The sequence below is a fragment of the Aquarana catesbeiana genome, linkage group LG12 (assembly GCF_042186555.1).
Source record: "Aquarana catesbeiana isolate 2022-GZ linkage group LG12, ASM4218655v1, whole genome shotgun sequence".
In the NCBI taxonomy this organism is placed as follows: domain Eukaryota; kingdom Metazoa; phylum Chordata; class Amphibia; order Anura; family Ranidae; genus Aquarana; species Aquarana catesbeiana.
In genome coordinates, this window is record NC_133335.1 from 195,733,309 (window position 1) to 195,754,623 (window position 21,315).

At 44.1% G+C, this 21,315-nt stretch overlaps 1 protein-coding gene across 3 annotated transcripts in view; it reads right to left on the minus strand.

Annotated features, from left to right (window-relative positions):
- Positions 1–1,042: 1,042 nt before the first annotated feature.
- The window catches only part of NCOA6 (nuclear receptor coactivator 6), an 85,322-nt gene continuing 65,049 nt past the window's right edge, over positions 1,043–21,315 (minus strand). For 2 of the 3 annotated variants that reach the window (XM_073606376.1, XM_073606377.1), the window contains exons 12-15: positions 14,161–14,229; positions 14,026–14,053; positions 11,690–11,826; positions 1,043–5,179 (exon numbers count right to left, since the gene is read on the minus strand). In XM_073606376.1, the coding sequence (XP_073462477.1) occupies positions 5,133–5,179; positions 11,690–11,826; positions 14,026–14,053; positions 14,161–14,229 (281 nt within the window). In that variant the 3' untranslated portion in view covers positions 1,043–5,132. The remainder of the gene's footprint in view (positions 5,180–11,689; positions 11,827–14,025; positions 14,054–14,160; positions 14,230–21,315) is intronic. The other variant, XM_073606378.1, reaches the window with a different exon arrangement.

The window sequence follows — 21,315 nt, forward strand, 5'->3', positions numbered from 1 at the left end:
ATGCACTGCAGCTGGATAGCTACATGTGCAAGGGGCGTAAAGCTGGCATAGACAGTGCAAATCTTGGCCGGTTCAGCAGGAACCGGCAGAGATTCAAACCATGTATGGGCAGGATACATGTACCCAAGTTGCTTGTTCGATCAATCAACTTGGGTACAACCAGCGGGGATAGCTTTCACAATGGCTCCACAGGAGGGATTCCTCCATCAACACTTGTATTGATGGGAGAATCAAGAGATTTTCTTTCCTGCAACAAAAATCACTCCATCTATGGTCAGCTTAAGTTGGCCACAATCCTTATTCTTTTATTTATTCTTATCGTTTGGATTACTGTTTACACCTGAGCTATTGTTATAAGGGGTTCACGGAGACCAAAAAGTTATTTCAAGGGTTCATCTGTGTTAAAAAAAAAAAAAAGTTTGAGCATGGCTGCTCCAGAACATTCTACTGACACCCAATTATTGTGGAAGCTCCCAATGGGACCCACTGCCAATTTGGCAGCCACTGACAGAAGTTCCTTTCTTCAATAATAAACACAATAGAACAATATGCATTAGATTCACTATTTGATTCAGCTACAGCAAACCTGCAGATGAAGATAAATATATACCATATTTATCGGCATATAACACGCGCCGGCGTATAACACGCACCCCAAGTTTAGGAGGGAATGTTAAGGGAAAAAACTTACATTTAAATGCCCATCAAAGCAGCCTTGTCAGTGTCCATCTGTAGCCTTGTCCATCATTTGCAGACTACTGCCGTTTAAAAATGGCGCGGCCATTCTCGTTGTGTCTCGGCTGCTCTCGGCCATTCTCAGCCGCACTCTGCGGTTTTCGGCTGGTCTCGGCGGCTCATGTGGGACTGCGAGAGCCGCCGAGAATGGCCGAAAGCGGCCGAGAGCCGCCAAAAGGCTGACGATCGGCGTATAACACGCACCCACGATTTTAAGGGGAAAAAAGTGCGTGTTATACGCCGATAAATACGGTATACACACACACACACACACACACACACACACAAGAAAACAAAAACTGAGCTGTTTCATTAAGAAAAAAAAAACATTTAATTTTAAAACATCAACATATTTGTTACAAACAATGTTTCAACTGGTCCAATTCTACAACAAATTAACCATGATTGTTAAAATTATTTACAACATTTCAGACTCCTAGCTGATGCTTTAATAAACTCTGCTATATAAATACAGTACTTTGACAAGACGAAATAAGGGGTGTTCGCATTATTCAATAATAAATCTATTACAAAAACCAAAGAAAGTACAGGGGACACAATGTTCTGCTATTCTGTGGTCTCGTTTAAAGGAAATCACCGGAAGTCTTTATACTGCTGGATGTATACTACAATATGTACATGTTCTGTTAAAGTTCTCCCATTGCCCTATGCAGTACAAGGATGCTATTTTTTGACTTAAACTACTTGACTTTTCAGTTAGAAAATAGCCTAGGATGGATTCTCATACTGGTTAAGTCTAAAAAATAGCGACCTGCATTGTCTTTTGGCAATGAGAAAACTAAAGCAGATGATTTATAATAAATTTAGAAGCTACTATATATAACTACTATATGCAACAATGAATACACATGAGCCATGACCCTGCAGGCGATCCAGTCTGACTCTTTCCTGAATGACTGCCCTTCAGCTAAGGTGTGCAGTGTATCCAGTTACCCAATATGTGAATTTAAAAAAAAAAAAAGAGTCCATTCTGTCCCAGAATGCTTTGTACCGCTAACCTATGCGTCCAGATACTAAGGCTCTCTGCATCCCTATGTGCCTGGCCAATCTGAGCTGAAGATCAAGAGAGGAACAGTGCAACCTCGACACCATATGTACACTTTCACAACACAATTACAGTAAGTGTGTGAAGAAAGAAGGTTTCATCAGATGGTCTGCATTACACCACAGCAACCAACCAGACCTCACTTTGCAGCAATGTAGAATGTGATTGGCAAATGTGTTGGTAAGGTATATAAGTACATCCCTGTTTTGTCTTTTGCTTCAAGGGTGTGGTGAGCTTTTGGCCACAACATCCGTTTTATACATATTACACATTATATATATATATATCAGTATAAAGCTGCAAAAGGTGCAGTAGGCACTCAACAGACTTCCCAGAGAGGATGATGATAGTATAGGCTAGGTTTACTATTACATGCATATTACCTTGAGAAGGTTGGGCTGTTCCTCAGTGAAAAGTTGGTGTAATAAGGCAACTATGTGATCTTTATCATCGCTTGATGAAAGTTCTTTGAGTGCTTACTATACCTTTTGCTGTAATATTCCCTTTATAGAACCAAAGCATTTACATGAGACTAAGTACGGATACTGGAACTCGCATCAAATATATGTAAAATTAACATTTTGGCCAAAAGCTAACATACTATATCTTTTGTGAAAAACAAATAAGGAAGACATCTGGTAGTCTTTGATAGTGCCCATGCCCACTGCTACGTGTCTTGAAATTTACCTGATTGACAGCAGGGGTGCATGCAAGGTTAATACATCTCTATGTGCAGTAGATGGATCAGTCCTGTCATGCAACAGTTTTCTTTGTGCTTCCACTCGTAGAATTAGGTTCGCCCTTTGTGTCCTGATCCTTGTCCAAAAGATACACTAGGCTGGCAGATGGGGGAATGGCCACCATACCAGAAGATGTCTGAGTATTGTACAACCTAATTATATTCTCTCTTCATATCTAGTTTGCTTTAAAGTAAATCTAGGAGAAACATGGAGGGCTGCCATTGGTGATCACCTTTTCTAAGAATGCCTGTAAATTCAGGAAGAGCTAAAAGTCCTTATGGACATACTTGTTCTGTGTCAGTAACTCAAAGTAATGAAACCAGTGGTTTGGCAGTGGCAACCTCCCATGTTCATGTCAGCAAAGCCATAGGTATTCCTACTTCAATCCTGGTTTCCTTTGTGTATTACTGTGCAGTATTCCAGCATGAAACAACATCTGCACTTTGCCTTTGTACAGGAGTTTCCTGTAATGAAGACCAGTCACTATTGCTCTCTCACTGTGTCAGGTGACTGGTCATGCATCCCCTCTCCCATCTGCCATAATTTTCTGCTGGGGTTCCCTCCACAGCACTGCTCTCTGGGTTTCTAAATGCATTTGGTACACACACAGTTTTTCATATCCTTGTGGCTATAGAGCAGTGGTCTCCAAACTGTGCCTCTCGGGGGAACTTTTCTTCCCACTGATAAAGGACACTATTCCTCCAACTGACACCAACAATGGTCGTAATTTCTGCTACTGACATCAGCAATGGGGCACTAGATCTCCTATTGACGCCAAGGATGGGGCACTATTACTCCACCCAATACCAAAGAGGCATTGTTTACTCCCACTGAAACCAGGACAATTTCTTCTCCCAATGGCCGCAGTCCAGCCCCCCTAAATTCTGAAGGACCATAAACTACCCCTTTGTTTAGAAAGTTTGGAGACCCCCGCTATAGAGGAATATAGTTAAATGTTTGTGCCTGGAGTTCAGATTTCAAACCTGACCACTATTGGGGTAATGCAGACCATGTGAAGAAATTCATCCCCCAGACATCTTGATTAATAAGGCCAGCAAGTTCTGACCGATGACCACTGAACAATGACGAGTGATGTTGTAACCAAATACCTTGTTGTGTTCTCCCAGTGGAGGGTGAAAAACTAAAGATGGCACCTCTCTGTTGCTATTGTGGTATGTTTGCTAAAATGATACAAACTGAAAAAACAAATTAGTCTTCCAATCAGATCTTTTGATTAATGCCAAAGGGGTATAAGTGGCTAGTATGTTTTACAGTTGTTTGAAAGAAGGCATCTCATAGCAGCCAATTTTCAACATCTAAGAGAAAATGAGACTTGGAATCTAACAGCCTCAATCTGAGAATTTCTACTGGCCAGCCTCAGGACTGAAATAAGACTTATTTTTCCTCCTTGCAATCTAGCCATAGGATACATACTGACAAAACCAATCATTTTTTCCATCTTAAAGCGGAACTAAACCCACTGATTAACAGTTTAAAAAAACAGTTACATTCCCAACACGTGCCAGGAATGTAACTGTCACATTTGCTTGTGCTCTCAACCAAACTGTCAAACCATCAAATGTCTGGTGCCATAACTGATCACATGTGCAGCACCATGGCAGCTGAAGATCAAAACAGAGGCCAGGATGGCAGCTTCCTTGGCTGAAAACATTAGGAGGGTTTAGTTCCACTTTAAACTCAACTATATGAGGATATTAACTCCACAATAGGTTTCAAATGTGTGTTTGTGCTCTAACAAGGGTATTCTAATAACGTATCTGAAGGCTAAAGGCTTCTATTCAAAAAACAGTGCAAGGAGTAATGTGCCAAAACCCACAATAACCAGAGTTAGTAATCAGAGTTCAGCTTACTGAAGTTTTCATTCATACTAAATGGATTCTGGCTGGTTGCCCTGGGCACAGCACTTTGTGGTTACTGCATTGCACCTTGCACGGCTGTAGTCAATGAACCCAAATTGTTCAAACACATTAACCGGTCAAACATTGGCTTTCATTTTTAATCTCTTTGCAAGCAATTAAAACTGGAAATTATTTAGTAGGGCAGCAAAAGGAGCAATTATGACTGCATAACTATAGCAACCACATTTTAATAGATACTTCTGACCTGTGTTGCTCTGAGTTAATGACCTTTGCTTCAAGGTGCCGAAGTCAAAACTACCTAATTTCCTGTCTAAAAGGAAGCCATTAGCTGAACTAGTAAGTAAACTGTGACCGTTTTTTAAATATATGCTACTGTGAATTTAAATTAAAAAAAAGCAAAGACAATTTTATATTCCCTAACTTTCTTATTAAGTCTTTTCCCAGTATTAAACGGGCCGCAAAGGAAAAGACTTTAGGTAAAATTGGGGGCGGGTAGGTAGTTTAAAATCTCAGTTCATTAAAATAAGAAAGAAGTACTACGTTTCCCCAAAAGACACAGGAAAACAACAGACAATAAAAACTATGAGAACTGTACAAACATATTCACCTCCAGTTGATAAAAAAATAGAGATATATCACAGCTCACGAACATTTACAGATCTGTCAGCAGATGTGCCAATAAAAAAAGAAGAAAAAAATAAAAATAAAAGTCTACTTGGACTTCCTCCGTTTGGATTGGTTGGAACTGGCTCCAGGTTCTGCAAGGAAAAAACAGTGGTTGATTAACCTCTTCACTGCCAACAGGGAACAGAGCACTGGCACTGACTGCCCCTCCGGCAGTCAAGGGGTTGACGTTGTAATCATTAGTAGCTTTGTAGCTCACATTGGGGGCCCTTTGACTGTTGGGGGTGTTTTCTGAGGGTGCAGAGACCGTTTTAACATCCCAGTGAAAACTTACTGTTATCCTTGCAAATAAGAACCAGATAGTATGTACTATGTAGGGTCTGCTCTGCAGAGGGAATGTAATGCATCATCTATAGACCCCAACAGCACAATACTGCACCACGGTCACATTATACTGCAATATAAGCTACCTGCAAGCCACCAGCAACATAAGCAAAGCAATTTGGTATAATTATGAATTCTATGAAACACACATGAATGCATTACGCATATTGAAGCAGATAGCTGTGACCCATAGCAACCAATCAGACTTCATCAGTCAGTGTGTTGAATGGTGCCCTCTCTATACTATAACTACCAACACACAGGGCTTGTAAGAGGGGGGAGGGGGAGCAATAGTGTACTTGGGAGCAGCCCCTTCTATTTATGCACAAACAAAATAAGAATATTGTAGTATATATGCCAATGTACAATATATGCGGCCAGAAGTTTATGTATACGTAACCATAAAACCCACTACATGGCCAAAAGTATGTGGAAGACCCTAGAGTTTAGGGGTTTCCAGCAAAAGGTAATGCTACAGCATGCAAAGACATTTCAGGGCCTGTTCACGTGAAGTGTGTTGGGACTGCGCTGAGCTACCTTGCCCAATTTATTCCTAAAGCAAGACCAGGCAAAAAGGTTTGTTTCCTATGAGGCTAGTTCACAGCACCATGCTGTGGTACTATGCACAGTGCAACACAATCCACTGCATTGCACCACACTGCAGCCAACAGAACTTTGCAACATTTCAATAAAGTTTGCAAAAAAAAAGTAAAGACAGTTCAGGGATTGGTCATTGGCACCACTGCATTACACTGCACACCAGAGGCTGTGAATGTGTCAAACATGCACCTCCAACATGGTGTAAGCACTTTGGGGAAAACCCTTTTCAGTTTCAGCAGGACTGTGCCCCTGTCTACAAAGCCAGCTTTATAAAAACATGCTATGATGAGTTTGGTTTGGAAGAACTTGAATGGTTTGCACAGAGTCCTGAAAATGAACACCTTTTGGATTATTTGGAACACTGATTTGAACTTTGTTTTCCCATCCAACATCGGTATCTGATCACAATACTCTTTATGCGGAATGGCCATACAGCTTTGCTCAAAAGTTTGCATACCTTGGCAGAAGTTGTGAAATTTTGGCATTAATATAGAAAATATGACTGATCATGGCAAAAAACTCTCTTTTATTAAAAGCGGAGCTCCGGTCATTTTTGTGTTTAAAAATCCGCAGTTACAAAAAATGTAACTGCTGACCTAATAAACACACTCACCTGTCCCAGGATCCAGCGATGCAGCCGCTCGAACCCTCAATTCTCTACCTCGGGCCAGAATTACAACTGTGGGCACTGCGAATGCCGAAACTCGCTGCGCCTCTTGCGTGGTCAGGCAGTCTTCTGGTAACTGTGACATGTCACAGAAGACTGCAGGGAGGGAAGAGAAGAGGAGAACTTCCGCTCAGAACGCCTAAGCCAGTGGTTCTCAACTCCTGTCCCCAGGACTCACTAACAGGCCACATTTAAGTACTACCTTGGGGAGATGCAGACAAGAATACTGCAATCACTGAGCAGCAAATGATATAACCTGTGATGTATTTCAGTTATCTTGCAAACTTGGCCTATTAGTGGGTCCTGAGGGCAGGAGTTGAGAACCACTGCCCTAAGCGATCGGAGCAGAAGAAGGAGTGGGCACCTGTCAAAACTAGGTACCCGCTGCTCCCCCAAAAAATGGCATGCCAAATGTGGCAGAGGAGGGGGGGGTGCTTAAAGCGTAACTTTCCCTTTTGGGTGGAGCTCCGCCTTAAGGATAGTGATCATATGAAGCCATTTATTATCACATAGTTGTTTGACTCCTTTTTAAATCATGATAACAGAAATCACCCAAATGGCCCTGATCAAAAGTTTATATACCCTGGAATGTTTGGCCTTGGTACAAACACACAAGGTGACACATACAGGTTAAAATGGCAAATAAAAGGTTAATTTCCCACATCTGTGGCTTTTTAAATTGCAATTTGTGTCTGTGTATAAATTATCAGTTTGTTAGCTCTCACGCAAATGCACGGAGCAGACCAGATGCTGAGCCATTTGGAGCAGAAAAGAACTTTATAAAGCTGTATACGGATATAAAAAGATATCCAAAGCATTAAATTTGCCAGTCAGTACTGTTCAATCACTTATTAAGAAGTGGAAAATTCAGGGATCTCTTGATACCAAATCAACCAAGGTCAGGTAGACCAAGAAAGATCCTTTTCTTTCTCTTTCTATCGTCTACCTCTCGTCATCAGGCAGCGAAGGATACAGCTGCTACCGTTAAGAAAAGCCTGTTTTTAATGCTCGCTTGTGAGTAGTATCTTTGTTTTTATACTCTTAATAAATCTTTGTTTTGGTAATGCACTAGGTCGGTGCGCCCTCTCCTTTTTTCATTTTTTCTTTAGACCAAGAAAGATTGCAGCCATAACTGCCAGAAAAATTGTTCCGGATACAAAGAAAAACCCACAGGTAACCTCAGGAGAAATACAGGCTGCTCTGCAAAAAAAAAATGGTGTGGTTGTTTTTAAGGAGCGCAATACGATACTTGAACAAAAATTACTGGCATGGTCTAGTTGCCAAAGAGAATCCTTTACTGTGCTAATTCCACAAAAAAGCCTGGTTACAATATGCCCACCACCACCTTGCCATGCCTCACCGGGTTTTTTTGCGGCATTGGTGCAGTAAAGGCTTCTTAGTGGCAACTAGACCATGCAGCTAATTTTTGTTAAAGTATTGTGGTATTGTGCTCTTTAAAAACAACCATACCATCTTTTTCCAGAACAGCCTGTATTTTTCCTGAGGTTACCTGTGGGTTTTTCTTTGTATCCCGAACAGTTCCTCTGGCAGATTATACTGCAATCTGTCTTGGTCTACCTGACCTCGGTTTGATATAAGAGATCCTCAAGTTTTCCACTTCTTAATAAGTGGTTAAAGAGTACTTACTGGCAAATTTAAGGTTTTGGATATCCTTTTATATCTTTATAAAGTTCCATTACCTTGTTACGCAGGTCTTTTTACAGTTCTTTTCTGCTCTCCATGGCTTAGTATCGAGCCTGCTCAGTGCATCCATGTGAGCGCTAACAAACTGATTGACTATTTATACAGACACTAATTGCAATTTAAAAAGCCACAGATGTGGGAAATGAACCTTTATTTGCCATTTTAACCTGTGTGTGCCACCATCTGTGTCTGTACCAAGGCCAACCATTTCAGGGTATGTCAGCTTTTGATCAGGGCCATTTGGTGGATTTCTATTATCAATATGATTTAAAAAGGAGTCAAACAACTAAATGGTTTCATATGATCACAATCTAAATAAAAGAGTTTTTTTGGCATGATCAGTCATATTTTCAATATTAATGCCAAAATATATCTTGATTCCTGCCAGGGTATGCAAACTTTTGAGCACAGCTGTAAATTTCCACATGCAAACTCAAAATCTTGTGGAAATCTTCCCACAAGAATGGAGCCTGTTTGTGATAGCCACAAAGGAGATTGGGGGTGGGGGGTAGAGAGCAGATATAAATGCATGCTAAATTTTGGAATTGGATGGCCACAAAAGGGGAGGAGGCCAATCCAAACAAATGCCCATGATTTGGGAAAATGTGCAACAAGCTTATATAGGTAGTGATGGTCAGGTCCACAAACTTTTGCCTATATAGTGTATACAGTATGTGTGTATATGTGTGTTTTTGAGCAAAGGACAGAGGCCAGAATGAAATTAAAAGCGCTATCCACTGAAATTACACATTTTATGCCTCGTGCAAACTGGCATTTTTTTTTAAACTCCCCTAGAAGCCTCCTGTTTTGAGCAGAAAAAAAAAAAAAACCTGACGCTTGTAAAAGTGTGTACTCCATTTACAAGTGTTTACCAATGTCTAGCGTTTGGGAGTTAATTAAATTTCATTGGCCAGAATAAATCATTTATTCTATCCACTGAAATAAATTAACGCTCATAGCGTTTTAGGCACGTTTAGCAGCTTCAGTCATTTTTTCTGCCAAAACACCGCTGCTCCAGGACGCACTGGGTTTTTTTTTCTGCCACTAAACTCTCCTGCCTGAAAACGCTGCTAGAAGCCTATGTGTGCATGAACACAGGATAACATGCAGGAGAATTTAGAGGTAAGGAAAAAAAAAACGCCTGACGCCCCTAAAGAAGCTTCAATAACACCCAGTGTGCATGAGGCCTTAATGTTTTACTGAATCATAAAAACTTCAATAAAGCCAACATGCAGCCAAAAATCACAAACAGAAAAAATCAGCACAAGGAACATAGCTTACAGTCAAGTAGGATGTCCCTTGTGCTGATTTCTCTTCTTTTAGTGAAAATCTCCCTCCGTCCTGTCAACCCTCACCCACCTGCTCCTGCAATCTTCTGGAACGGTGGGGGTAATACAACTAACTGGCTTTCACAGGTTCTCATCCAGAGAGCCTAACTATGCCTGTCCTGTCTGCCCAGCTGCTTCATTCATTGAAGCCGTACTACCGTTTCTATGAATGAAAACAGACCTATGAATCGAGGGGCTGGAACTAGCAATCATCCACCAGTCCTCCAATCATAGATTGTGTTCCATTCACAGAAGCAGTAGTACAGCTTCTATGAATGGAACAGCTGGGCACAAAGGGCAGGCATAGTCAGGCTGCTTTATTGGCAGTCCCATTAGCTGCATTAACCCCCGTCGCGCCAGAAAACTGAGGAGGTGGGGAGGCAGGACGAAAGAAGATTTTTACTAACCGAAGAGGAATCGGCACAAGGGACACATCCTACTGACTGTAAATTATGTCCCTTGTATTGATTTTTTGGACCGCTTAAAAATACTGATCCAGTCGTTGCGTCCTGGGGAGGTGAGACCAATAGAGTCCTCAGTGTTATTGAAGACTTTGCTGCCAGTGTCTACAATCCAGAGCTGCTGTGGGTCAAGTGACCCATCATATGTGCTTCAAGTCACATGATCCAGAAGTGCTGACAGTTGAGTGCTTACAATTAAGGAACCCTGATTCTGCCTTTCTAATTTCCCTGTAATTTTCCAAAGCAGAAATAAACTCAAAGTGCAAGTCTGCTGTAGTCCCCTTTCACACCAGTGGACCAATCGAGTCCACCTGTCAGTCTTTTAGGTAACCCGATTGGACCACCCATTGTTCTCTAAGGGGCGGCAGATGTCAGCACCCACCGGGCATCTGAACCGATAAAATTCACGAAAAATAGACGTATGGCGTAGTTCCCCATCCGTCCAGCGGATCGGATGACAATCGGTAATGGATGTGCAGTCTGTTTCCATCCGACCGCCCCATAGTGTAGAGCGGGCTGTGTTTGTGTCCGCTTTGCATAGCGGAGCGGACACGGACCTGACATCTGCCTACTCAGCGAGTATCAGTGGAGAGATCCCCGCTGAGCAGGCGGATTCTGCTTGGACGGATCCGATCCATCTGAAAGGGGCCTTACATACCAATAGGCTTAAGACATCACATAAAGTCCAGTTGTTTGCTACAGGTAACACACATGACTTTCTACGACAGTGCTATCCCAGTTCCCATTATTAAAACAGAAAAACATTCAGGCTGTGTCCTCATCAGTCAGATTTGGTCCCATGCTGGCTCTCCAATACCCCTATTAAAACCAAGCATTGCATCGGTGCCATCATTTTCAACACACAACTTTTAAAGTGGATTAGTCACCAGTGTATCTATGCAGTCAAAGCCAGAGGAGGTGCATATACTGCCTGTGCAGCTTCTTCATACTAGCCCACAAAGTAGAAAAGTTTCAACATGGGCAATCAATGGGAAGGTAAAGGGGCGAAGTATTGGCGGCCTAGACATGAGTGGGAGGCTGAGCCAGGCACTCCATCCACTGTCGGACCTTTTAAGTAGAGGAACTAGACCCCAATCAGGAAGCTGAGCTGCTCCAAAGTCATCCTGGTAAGGTCATGGTGGCGGTGACGTCACGGGAAGCTACTGGGTCGGCCAGGTATGGTAAAGTGAAAATCAGCCAAAAGAGAAGTCACCAGCGAGCGCCTGTCAAAGACACATATTAGCCAGGTGTGGCAACTTAACACTGGCCTAAAATATTCTCTTTAAACAGGCCCTTTGAATTAATATTTGTGGAAACGTGTCACTTGTAAGCCACAGAATGTGACGAGACCACTTTAAAGTTCTCCTCTCTCACAGTCTCTGGTAGATGTCCAACAGTTTCTCCACAACCATCCATCATCCTAAACATGTTGACCTTGCAACAACCCGCTAAAACACATCTTGTATATCTACTGCATATCAGTTGGCTGGTTTCCTTCACCTTTCGCGGAAATGGATGTAGCGCTGGGACGGGCCGTACGTTTTCGTTGTCCACTCTCCAAGATGTCTTGTGGGATGGAAAATTCCTCCATTCTGGAATTTCTACGACTTGGGGGCCTGGGCCTTTCTTCTGGCTCGCTAAATGGAATAAGATAATATCAGTGAGCTAAGGACACCTCTATGCAACATGTCTGCTTTACTGTGTTCTTAATATGTGTTTTATATCAGTGATTCTCAACCTGCACAATCTTGAAGCACCCCATTCAAAAATGTAAAAAGTGAACCCACACTTTTACACATCGCAGAAGCATCTACACACATAGGACACCCCACATTGGAGGGCAGTTTATACTTGCAAAGCAGTTTTTCTTTAGAGCTGAACTCTGGGAGCGCCATGGCAAAGGTAGTTTTAATTTTTCCCCATAGTTCAGCTTTAAAGAAATGCCTCATGTTAAATGCTTGTTTTTGCTTAGGGTAGCTTTAAATGAAGTTTTTACTGACCATATCCCTTGCTCCCCCTGGCAGACAGAGCTCATCTCCTCCCTCTGGCTTGTGGGCAGGCCCTCAACATCCTCACTTATAAATGCAGGACTGTTGATCTTGCATTGTACATGATGGCAGAGTGCAACCACCTGTTGGAATGCTAAACAGAAATAGCACAGAGGGAGGAAAGCCTGCTAGAGTGAAGATTAAAGTGGTTCTAAATGCAATAAGGTTAAAAAAAAAAAAAAATTCCAATACCCACTCACTTGAGTCATGTATCGATCTAGCACTGTACCCATCTGCAGTTTTTCTCTCTCCTCTTCCTGTATTCACAGGACACAGAAGCAGCAGCGGGAGCCATTGGCTCCCGCTGCTGTTAATCAAATCATACAAAGAGAGTAGGGGGCAAACCATGTTGTGTGTGTTATGGGGCACTCACAGAACAGAAGGAGGGGACAGTGCTGCGGGGGACCCCAAAACAGGGAGGTAAGCCCTTGTTCTGTGCAATACCATTGCATTCACTCCTGCAATGCGGGAGGGGCCCCGTTGCAAAGGGAGCATCCAAGGGGTTGTAAACCCTTGTTTTTTTAAAATAAAAATAACAAACAAGCCTGTACTTACCTGCAGTCCTGATCATCTTCTTCTGGGGTGCCCCGCTCGCGCTCCAGGCCCCTCCTCTTCATCGGGTGCCCACATGGAAACCAGCCTTCCCTGGGGGCACTCGTTCGGGCTTGTTCCCGAGCCCCGCTGCTGCGTCAATTGACACAGACAGCGGGACTCAGCCTTCCTTCACTGCCGTGCCACTGGATATGTGCCACAGAAGGTTTTACACCTTAATGCATAGAATGCATTATGGTGAAAAACCTTGAGGCTTTACAACCACTTTAATTGTTCCCCGAAGTTGAGTTTGAATAAACAGAATTCTTATAGTACCACTAAAGGCTCCTTGTACTTGTTCTGTACAGTTACTATATCATGCACAAAGTAATAAAAAAAACTAAAACTTTATTTACCTTTCCTGAGTAAAATTCTCCCTGTGTGTCTTACGCACTCTCCTCCCAGACACTGCAAATCACAGTGAGAGGATTGCAGCAACAAAGGCAGTGCTGTCAATCCAGAAAGCAGTGGGCAGAACTAGGTGTGGCTATAGTCTTGTGAATCAAATGTGACCATGCAGATTACACTCATCCCACTGTATTGCAGTCAGGCACACCCTACATTAGAGTGGCAACTCTGCTCTGAAATCAGGAGCAGTGCAGCATTGTTGCCACACCATCATAGGATGCGCAATAGCTGGATTTCACTGGCAGGTTCTACATGTATTTATAGAACTCTGCAGGGAATCAAAGAAAAAACAAACTTACAATGGAGTGCTGCAGCTCCCTTTTGTATGGGAGGTTGCAAGTCTATTTAAATTGACCCAGTTGCCAAGTGAAGAACTCCAGCAATCCCCTGTACAAGAAGGTTGTTTAAACATACCCCTCTGTTGGCACCCTCCCTTTAGACTTCTTTCAAAAAAGCTGTCAATTAAAAAACTGACAGCCGAACAGTAGCTGCTTCCAATAAGATGAAGCTGTTGTTCGGGTATTCTGCAGTAGCTGGCACTGCAAATTTGTCAATCTTAGCTGTAAAGCATGCATGGAGGAATCTGTAAGATTTTTTTTTCATTCAGCCTGCAAAAATCAGTGTATGGTCAGTTTAACAAATATCTAGACAGTGTTCATGCAACTTCTTATTAGGGGTCCTGTGGGATGGGAAGTACCCTACTATATTACTATTCCATTGTTCTAAGATTCTTTTTTGAAAACTCCCATTTAAATTCAACAAAGCACACAAAAAATAGCATAAACTCACCACTCCATAGTCTCTGGCATATCAGCATCTGAAAAGAAAAAAGTATTTTTTTCATAAGATGATGCATGGCAATGTTGCAGGAAGACCATATTTATTTCTTCTTCAGGAAATAAACCCATTGCCATAACATTTTACCTTTTTTCTCTGATGCATTCTGATTGTCACTGCTGGTCCCTTCCTCTGGCCCGTGATTCTGAGGAAAAACTAATCAAGAGAAGACGGGTAAGGGGAACATGGAAGGCAATTGTTCGTAGAACATTCGCTGATAACATTTTTGTACTTGGATCATGCTTCACCTTAAGGAGAAATGGACACTGGCAATCAGAAAAGTTGTAAGCCAACTGGAGTATAACCCCGGGCATAAAACAGAGGGATGGGAGCTGTGTCCCTTAATGGACTCAAAGAAAAAGATTTCACTGTAAATGCAAAAATCTTATTTTCTCCATAATACATTAAGGGACTCAGAAATTTAGAAACAGTCAGGATGTTCAAAAGAAGTCCAACTGAGAGCTGAGCAACAGCCATTGCCGGACCTATGACAGATTAAAGCGGGGGGTCCACCTAAACCGCCAAAAAAAAAATTATTAAAAGCCAGCAGCTACAAATACTGCAGCTGCTGACTTTTAATACATGGCCACTTACCTGTCCCAGGGTCCAGCGATGTCGGCAGGCGACGCCGAGAACCCGCCAGGTTCTCGGCAGCTGCCGCCGCCATCCTAGGTGAGGGAATCAGGAAGTGAAGCGTTGCGGCTTCACTTCCCGGTTCCCTACTGCGCATGCGCGAGTCGCGCTGCGCATCGTAACTGGTCCCCGCTATCTCCTGGGAGCTGTGTGTTTCCCAGAAGACAGCACGGACTGACAGGAAGAGGCATAGACTCCCATGGGAGTCTATGCCGGAAGTGGGTGCAAATACCTGTCTTAGACAGGTATCTGCACCCCCTCCCCCTGAAAGGTGCCAAATGTGACACCGGAGGGGGGGAGGGTTTCCGAAAAGCGGAAGTTACATTTTTGTGTGGAACTCCGCTTTAAGGAACCATCTGCTGCAGAAGGACCAACGCCCAAATCTAAATCAGAGGCGGTGAAGCCCCCTAACAGCAGGGGTTCTCAACCCCCAGGCTGCAGACCGATGCCAGTCCGTGGCCTGTTGAGGGCCAGGCAGCACAACTTGCAATGCCACCCTCCCACCACCAGAGGGTCCCTGCTCCCCTTCTCATGGCACCACTACTCCCTTCCCTCTCTGTGACCTTATCTATGGAGAGGAAGTGTGAGAAGAAGAGAAGGGAGGAGAGCCAAGCTGGCCCAGAGGTGACAGGCTGCACATGCCGAAACCCTCTGGAGGTGACAGGTTGCGCCAACACACACCCTCCCTCCCAGTGACAGGCTGCACACACACCTCCCCATGGAGATGACAGGTGTTGCTTACACAAGGGAGGTGACAGGCTGCACACCCAAAACCCCCCCGTCAGAGGTAAGAGGCAGCACACCACTCCCCAGAGGTAAGAGGCAGCACCAACCCCCCCTTCTCCCGGTCCGTTAAGGGGTTGTCATCGCTGGGGTTGGTCCCTGGTACCGGGGGTGGGTGGGTTTGGGATCGCTGCCCTACAGGACAGGGGAATCTGTCAATGACCAAGGTGAGGTCACAGAGGATCAACTGGATGCTCAAACTAGGACAGAAGAACCACTGCCAAGGGGAATGCCTACACTAGACGGGACACTAAACCTACCCTAGCAACAGCTGTGAGCCAAAACAACCAATAGGTGGAGCAACAAAATTATTCAATAGGAGAGAAACAAGTCACAATAATAACAGATCCTTAGAGGGAACATTGGACAAACAGGTGAAAAAAGGCCTAAGCTTTATACGTTTGGCTCCTGTAACCAGGGAAGGAAGGATCCCAGAAAGAATAAGGCTGCCTGACAAGACACCCCAATCCTGCTAGGAAGTATTTAAGATGGAAAGAACTTTCAGGAACATATCCCAAAGGGATAACCAATGGACCATAGGAACTGGAGATATCTCCAAGGGTACCAACATAGGTTGGACTTGTGTCTTTTTTTTCAACCTCATCTACTATGTAACTATATGTTTTTCATCCACAGGGTTGTATTGGCCCCCATAGGGAGCAGCAGAAATGTCCGGTCTGCTCTCTATATGACAGTCTACGGTAAAATGTCGGCGGCTGACTATCATGGTTGACGTCATTCCTGCCGATGGCGGACGCTCGGGAAGTGACGCCTGGTCGGTACTTCCGGTCCTGTGGAACACAAACATGGCGTGCGTCCCAGGTACAGATCCGGCCGTGAGGGGAAGCCACAAACGCCACTGTTGTGGCAGCTATTACTACTATATTCACTGGCGGCACATCGCGCTGCTAAATAGTGCGTAGAGGAGACAAGCTTTGGACCTCCAGGGTGATGGTGCATGGCGCTGTGAAGTGATGATCTAAATGGGTGAGCTTTGTACTCTTGCTGTCATTAACCAGTATTCAATATGTTGCTATGAGATGGAAATCCCAGATTGCCACATTTGCTAGCTATGTGTGTCCACCTTCTTACTGGTTTGGATTGTTTGTAGTCTTTCGATTGGGTTTATTTGTGTTTGGCTCTTTTATTGTATTTGTCTGGTCTATGCACCAGCAGAGAGTTTTTTTGATGGCTCTCTGCGAATACAGATGTAGGTTACACTATCTGCATCTGTCTGATGGGTACCAGATTAATGGATGGAGGTGTGGTCGTCCATTCAGTTTATTTGGGCGTTACCCTCTTGTTAAGTACCCCAATTTAGGTGCCTCATTGGTGCACACTCTCTCATTTGTGTGTATATATAGGAAACTGAAGGAGATATAACTGCTGGGCTCTGAGGAAGAAGGTATTCCTTCGAAACGCGTCAGCCAGTAGTGGCCCTTATAATCTTCTCTATTACCATCTGGAGTCTGTTATCGTGAGACCGATGGCCATCATCTGAAGGCTTTTTATATTGCAGTTTTTGTCCACGTTTGTGAGTAGTTTTTAATTTTACTTTTTTAATAAAATACATTAAAAGGATAATGCACAAGGTCGGGGCGCCCTCTTTTTTTTTATTTCTCCTTTGACTACTAGGACATCTCTATCCTTGAGGACAGCAAGGCCTGAGACATTGTCCATTACGAACTCTAGCCCACCTGGTTGGCCCACTAGTGCGCAGGAGTATTTGTTTTCTGCTAACTATATGTAACCCTGAGGTCAGTTAGACTGAATAAGTGGGCATACACTATTCCCAACAGGGAGTATGTGCAGCAGGATTCCAACAATGGCTTTGGCTTTCTGGTGACAATCTATAGGAACACAGGTTCTTCCAATGCCGGTTTCTTCCTGCCATGCAGGAATGGGTTCTCCAAAATGGGGAGTATAGGTTAAAAGAGAAGTAAAAGGCAATGCCTTTTGGGAGACCGTGTGGTTGAGAAAAGCACCCCTCAATATCATCCAGCATAGAGCCAGGTCTTAAAGCATTAAAGGGATATCCAACAGAGTCCAAGTCACGGGACCTACTAACAATCGGATCCCTTGAAGAAATTAGGACAAACTGCTCAGAGGAATTAAACTCAATTCCCAGAATGAAGACAACCCTTCAACCCTCTTACCGGGCTCTGCACATATTCAGTTGTTCTCCATTTTTAGGCAGTGCCAAATTTGTAGAGGCCGATTTGCTGACACTCAAAGAAAATTAAACCCTCCTATCATTTACAGCCATGGAAACTGCTTCTATTTGATCTGCAACTGCCATGGTGCTACACATGTGATCAGTTATGACACCAGCCATCTGATGGTTTGACAGTTTGGCTAAGGACACAAGCAAATGTGACAGTTAGCATTCCCGACACGTAACTTTTTTGAAACTGTTAAATCAAGAGTTCCAGCCTGTAAAAATAAATACTGTAGCTGCTGACATTTAATATAAGGACACATGTCCAGCGATGTCAGCATGCCTAGCTGATTCGTCAATCGGTTTTGGGTGCAGGCACCGGCATCTTCACTAAGGGAAACAGGAAGTGAAACCTTGCTGCTTCACAGCCTGTTTCCTACTGTGCATGTGCGAGGAGTTGCGCTGTGCTTTCTGAATGGTCTCGCTGTCTTCTGTGTGTCCCAGAAGGCAGCGGGCAGTGGAGGGGGGTTGCCGGAAATTTCAAAGATTGCCATGATTGGTGTGCAGCGATCTTTCCTGAATGTGGGAGTGGGTAACTGGTTTTGACAGCCCCCCCCCCCCCCCAAAAGTGCCAAATGTGGCAGTGGAGGGGAGGAGGGTGCGTTTAAGCGGAGCTTCCCCTTTTGGGTGGAGTTCCACTTTAAAGTGATAGTAAAGTCTTTTTTTGGCACGTGTACCTACAGGTAAGCCTAATTCCTGCTGTATCGAATTGTATTGTAACTGTACTGTCTGCCCTCATGTTTTAAAGAGCTGCGCAAAGTGTTGGCGCTATATAAATCCTGTATGATATTAATAATAAGGCTTACCTGTAGGTACAGTGAATATCTCCTAAACCTGCACGGTGATGTCACCGGCGCATGCAGTCTGAAGGGAAGGCATATCGGTGCCGTTCCTTCAGAGCTCCGTGCCGCGGTCCGTGACTCCCGCGCGCATGACTGGGAGTGACGTCATCGCACCTCGCCCAATCAGATGGCCGGAGGATGCGACCCCGGAAAGAAGACCGGGTGGAGATGGAAGCCCTGTCAGCAGCGAGAGCACATCGCTGGAGGACTTCGTTCTAAGGTAAGTATTTCATAATGTGCTGGTATGCGATGCATACCAGCACATTATGCAATTGTCTTGCAGAGTTAAAAAAAAGTGTGGTTTACTACCACTTTAAAATGAAGCATTTAGTTTCACTTTATGATTTACTGCTGTTGAGGGGCTCTGGGCTTCGGCAAAATGTCAGCCTCCAGCAAGAAGAAACAGGAGCAATGCTGGAGGAAACTTAAAGCACACACTTACTTTGATATAACAAAGGCCTGAAACAGCAGGCTGATCCTCCAGATGCAAAGGGATATGCACTGCTTCACTAAGGTTTCAAACAACCCATTGTATATCAAGAGACTACGGTGACCTAAAAACAGTCTCTCTCAATATAGACTGTTTGGACTCCGAATCGGAGACAATAACAGGAACTGCAAGCCCAGAATTATTTATGAGCTCAAGGAGGGTCAGGGACAGGCTCTGCAGGGAATGGTGCCGGTGCACACTTAGATCCTGTTTCAGCAGAATGCTCCAGTAACCATGTACAAACAGTTAAGAAATACCAGTGGGCATGGGGAAGGCCAGGCCCCTTCTGACAGATGGCAACACTATAATAATAGGGGTTGCAGATTACTAGTGTCGGTCAAATTTGGAGATAATGGGAAAATGCCACTCAGAACCACTAGGGGAGTGTGGGCTAAGGTCACCCATGACAGCACAACTGTCCACGGTTTATCTTCAGGAAGATATGTTGTGCCACGTGATAGTAAGTAACTAGGCCCAATGTTAGACAAAGCCTCACAAATCCAGGCAGCTGGTGCTAAAGAGGGCTTCATGTGGCCTGAGGTGACCAACTCAATGTAGGTAGCAGTGGAGTCCAGAGACTGGAGATCCAAGTGGTGTTTCTGGAGCAGGAACAGTAGCGGCATAGTGCCTCCCCCAGGCTGAACAGCTGAATGGCAAGCACTTTACCAAGTAATGTCAGCACTTGATCCCTTAGCCGTATGCCTTACCATGGTAAAACCAGCAGTGAGGGGAATTTAAAAATGTACCTAGTGGCACAGTGAAGTAGCTCCTGGTGTTTACGCCTGACCAGCCTTACTCGCCGAGTGAGACGTCAGAGAAGAGGCACGTCACACCAGAGGCTGTTCCATGGCTCTGGACCCATAAAGCACTCCACGGCTACCACAAATCACAAAGGTTTGGAAAGTTCCACAATGCAGAGCCCACTGTCTGAAGGTCACAAGTCAGAGAAGGCTTGCAGTGTCCAGAGGCCTACTCACAGAGCAAATCTTTGGAGAAAGGGTCATACCCGAGTCTGTGCCATGACTCTGGACCCAGAAAGTGGCTAACTTAACCATTACAGTCAGGTCTGAAAAGTGTCACAATGCAGAACCAAGTGCCTGAAGGTTGCATTCCAGGTTAGCCGTGCAATCATCCAGTCCAGCAAGGTGGGTACTGCCTCCAAAGCTATTGCTGAGGAAACGCAGACCTGAATATTTGCATATAGAGACCAGCTAAAGCAGCTCACATCAAGAGGTCATCTTGATTGCAAGAGCAAACCGGCGAGCAAATGAGGTTAGACTTTTCTCAGCAGAGCAGAGAAATAACATTTGTCCGTCTGGAAACAAACAGAAAAACATGCTGGGTAGAGAAGGGGTTATACTGGGGCTGGCTTACAAACTTGTTTGCCAGTGTCCAAACATCCTGAAGAATGCAGCATTACCTGACTGTATTCAATGGACAATGGAGAACTACACATTTGCTGTGCATGCGCAATGCGCTCTGCATTCAGGGCACCCTGAGTGTGCCGTCAATGCAGAGAGTGCTGTGCCGCGATGGACTTCCGCATGCATGCGTAGAAGTGACATAATTGTGGCCTGGCCATTCAAACGTCTGGACAGCTAGAACAAGGAAGAAAGACCGGGTGAAAATAAAAGCGCCTGGTGCGGAGACAGTGCACCGCTGGAGGGCGCCGCTTGACATTGCATACTAGCACAGCATGGCACAGCACTGCAGGGGGGCCATGTAATCAAATTTTGTTAGCAGAGTTTGCTACCGCTTTACTTTACATAAACTCATTTGTAATGACCTTTAGATATTGAAAAGTAAACAGATGACATATTAGAATATTAAAAAATCAAGCTTGGACCTGCCTTCTGATCTTTTCTATTGGCCGTTTACATGATGGGAGGATCACTGACCAACAGAGATAAATATAAGACACAACATTTTCAAAAATGACTTTTGTAAGGAAAAGTTAGATATTAATTCCAGCTGCCTATATCACAACTTTTTTTTTTTATGTGCAGCTTTAGTAAGGATACCATCTGTCTGGGTATTTTTGTGTTCAGCTTGAATTGCTCAGGCTTGTGGTAAGTTTACTTTAAAGTGGTTGTAAAACCACTTTCTGGACTTCTACCTAGAATAAGGCTTACCTATAGGTAGTGGAAATTACTCCTTGTAGTCCGCCGAAAATTCCAACGGCGCACGCATGGGGAAGAAATGAAATGAAGTGCCGTTTCTTCCCTAGCCTGTGGCGTTAATCGCGGCTCCCGTGCGCATCACTGCTTACCTTTCCT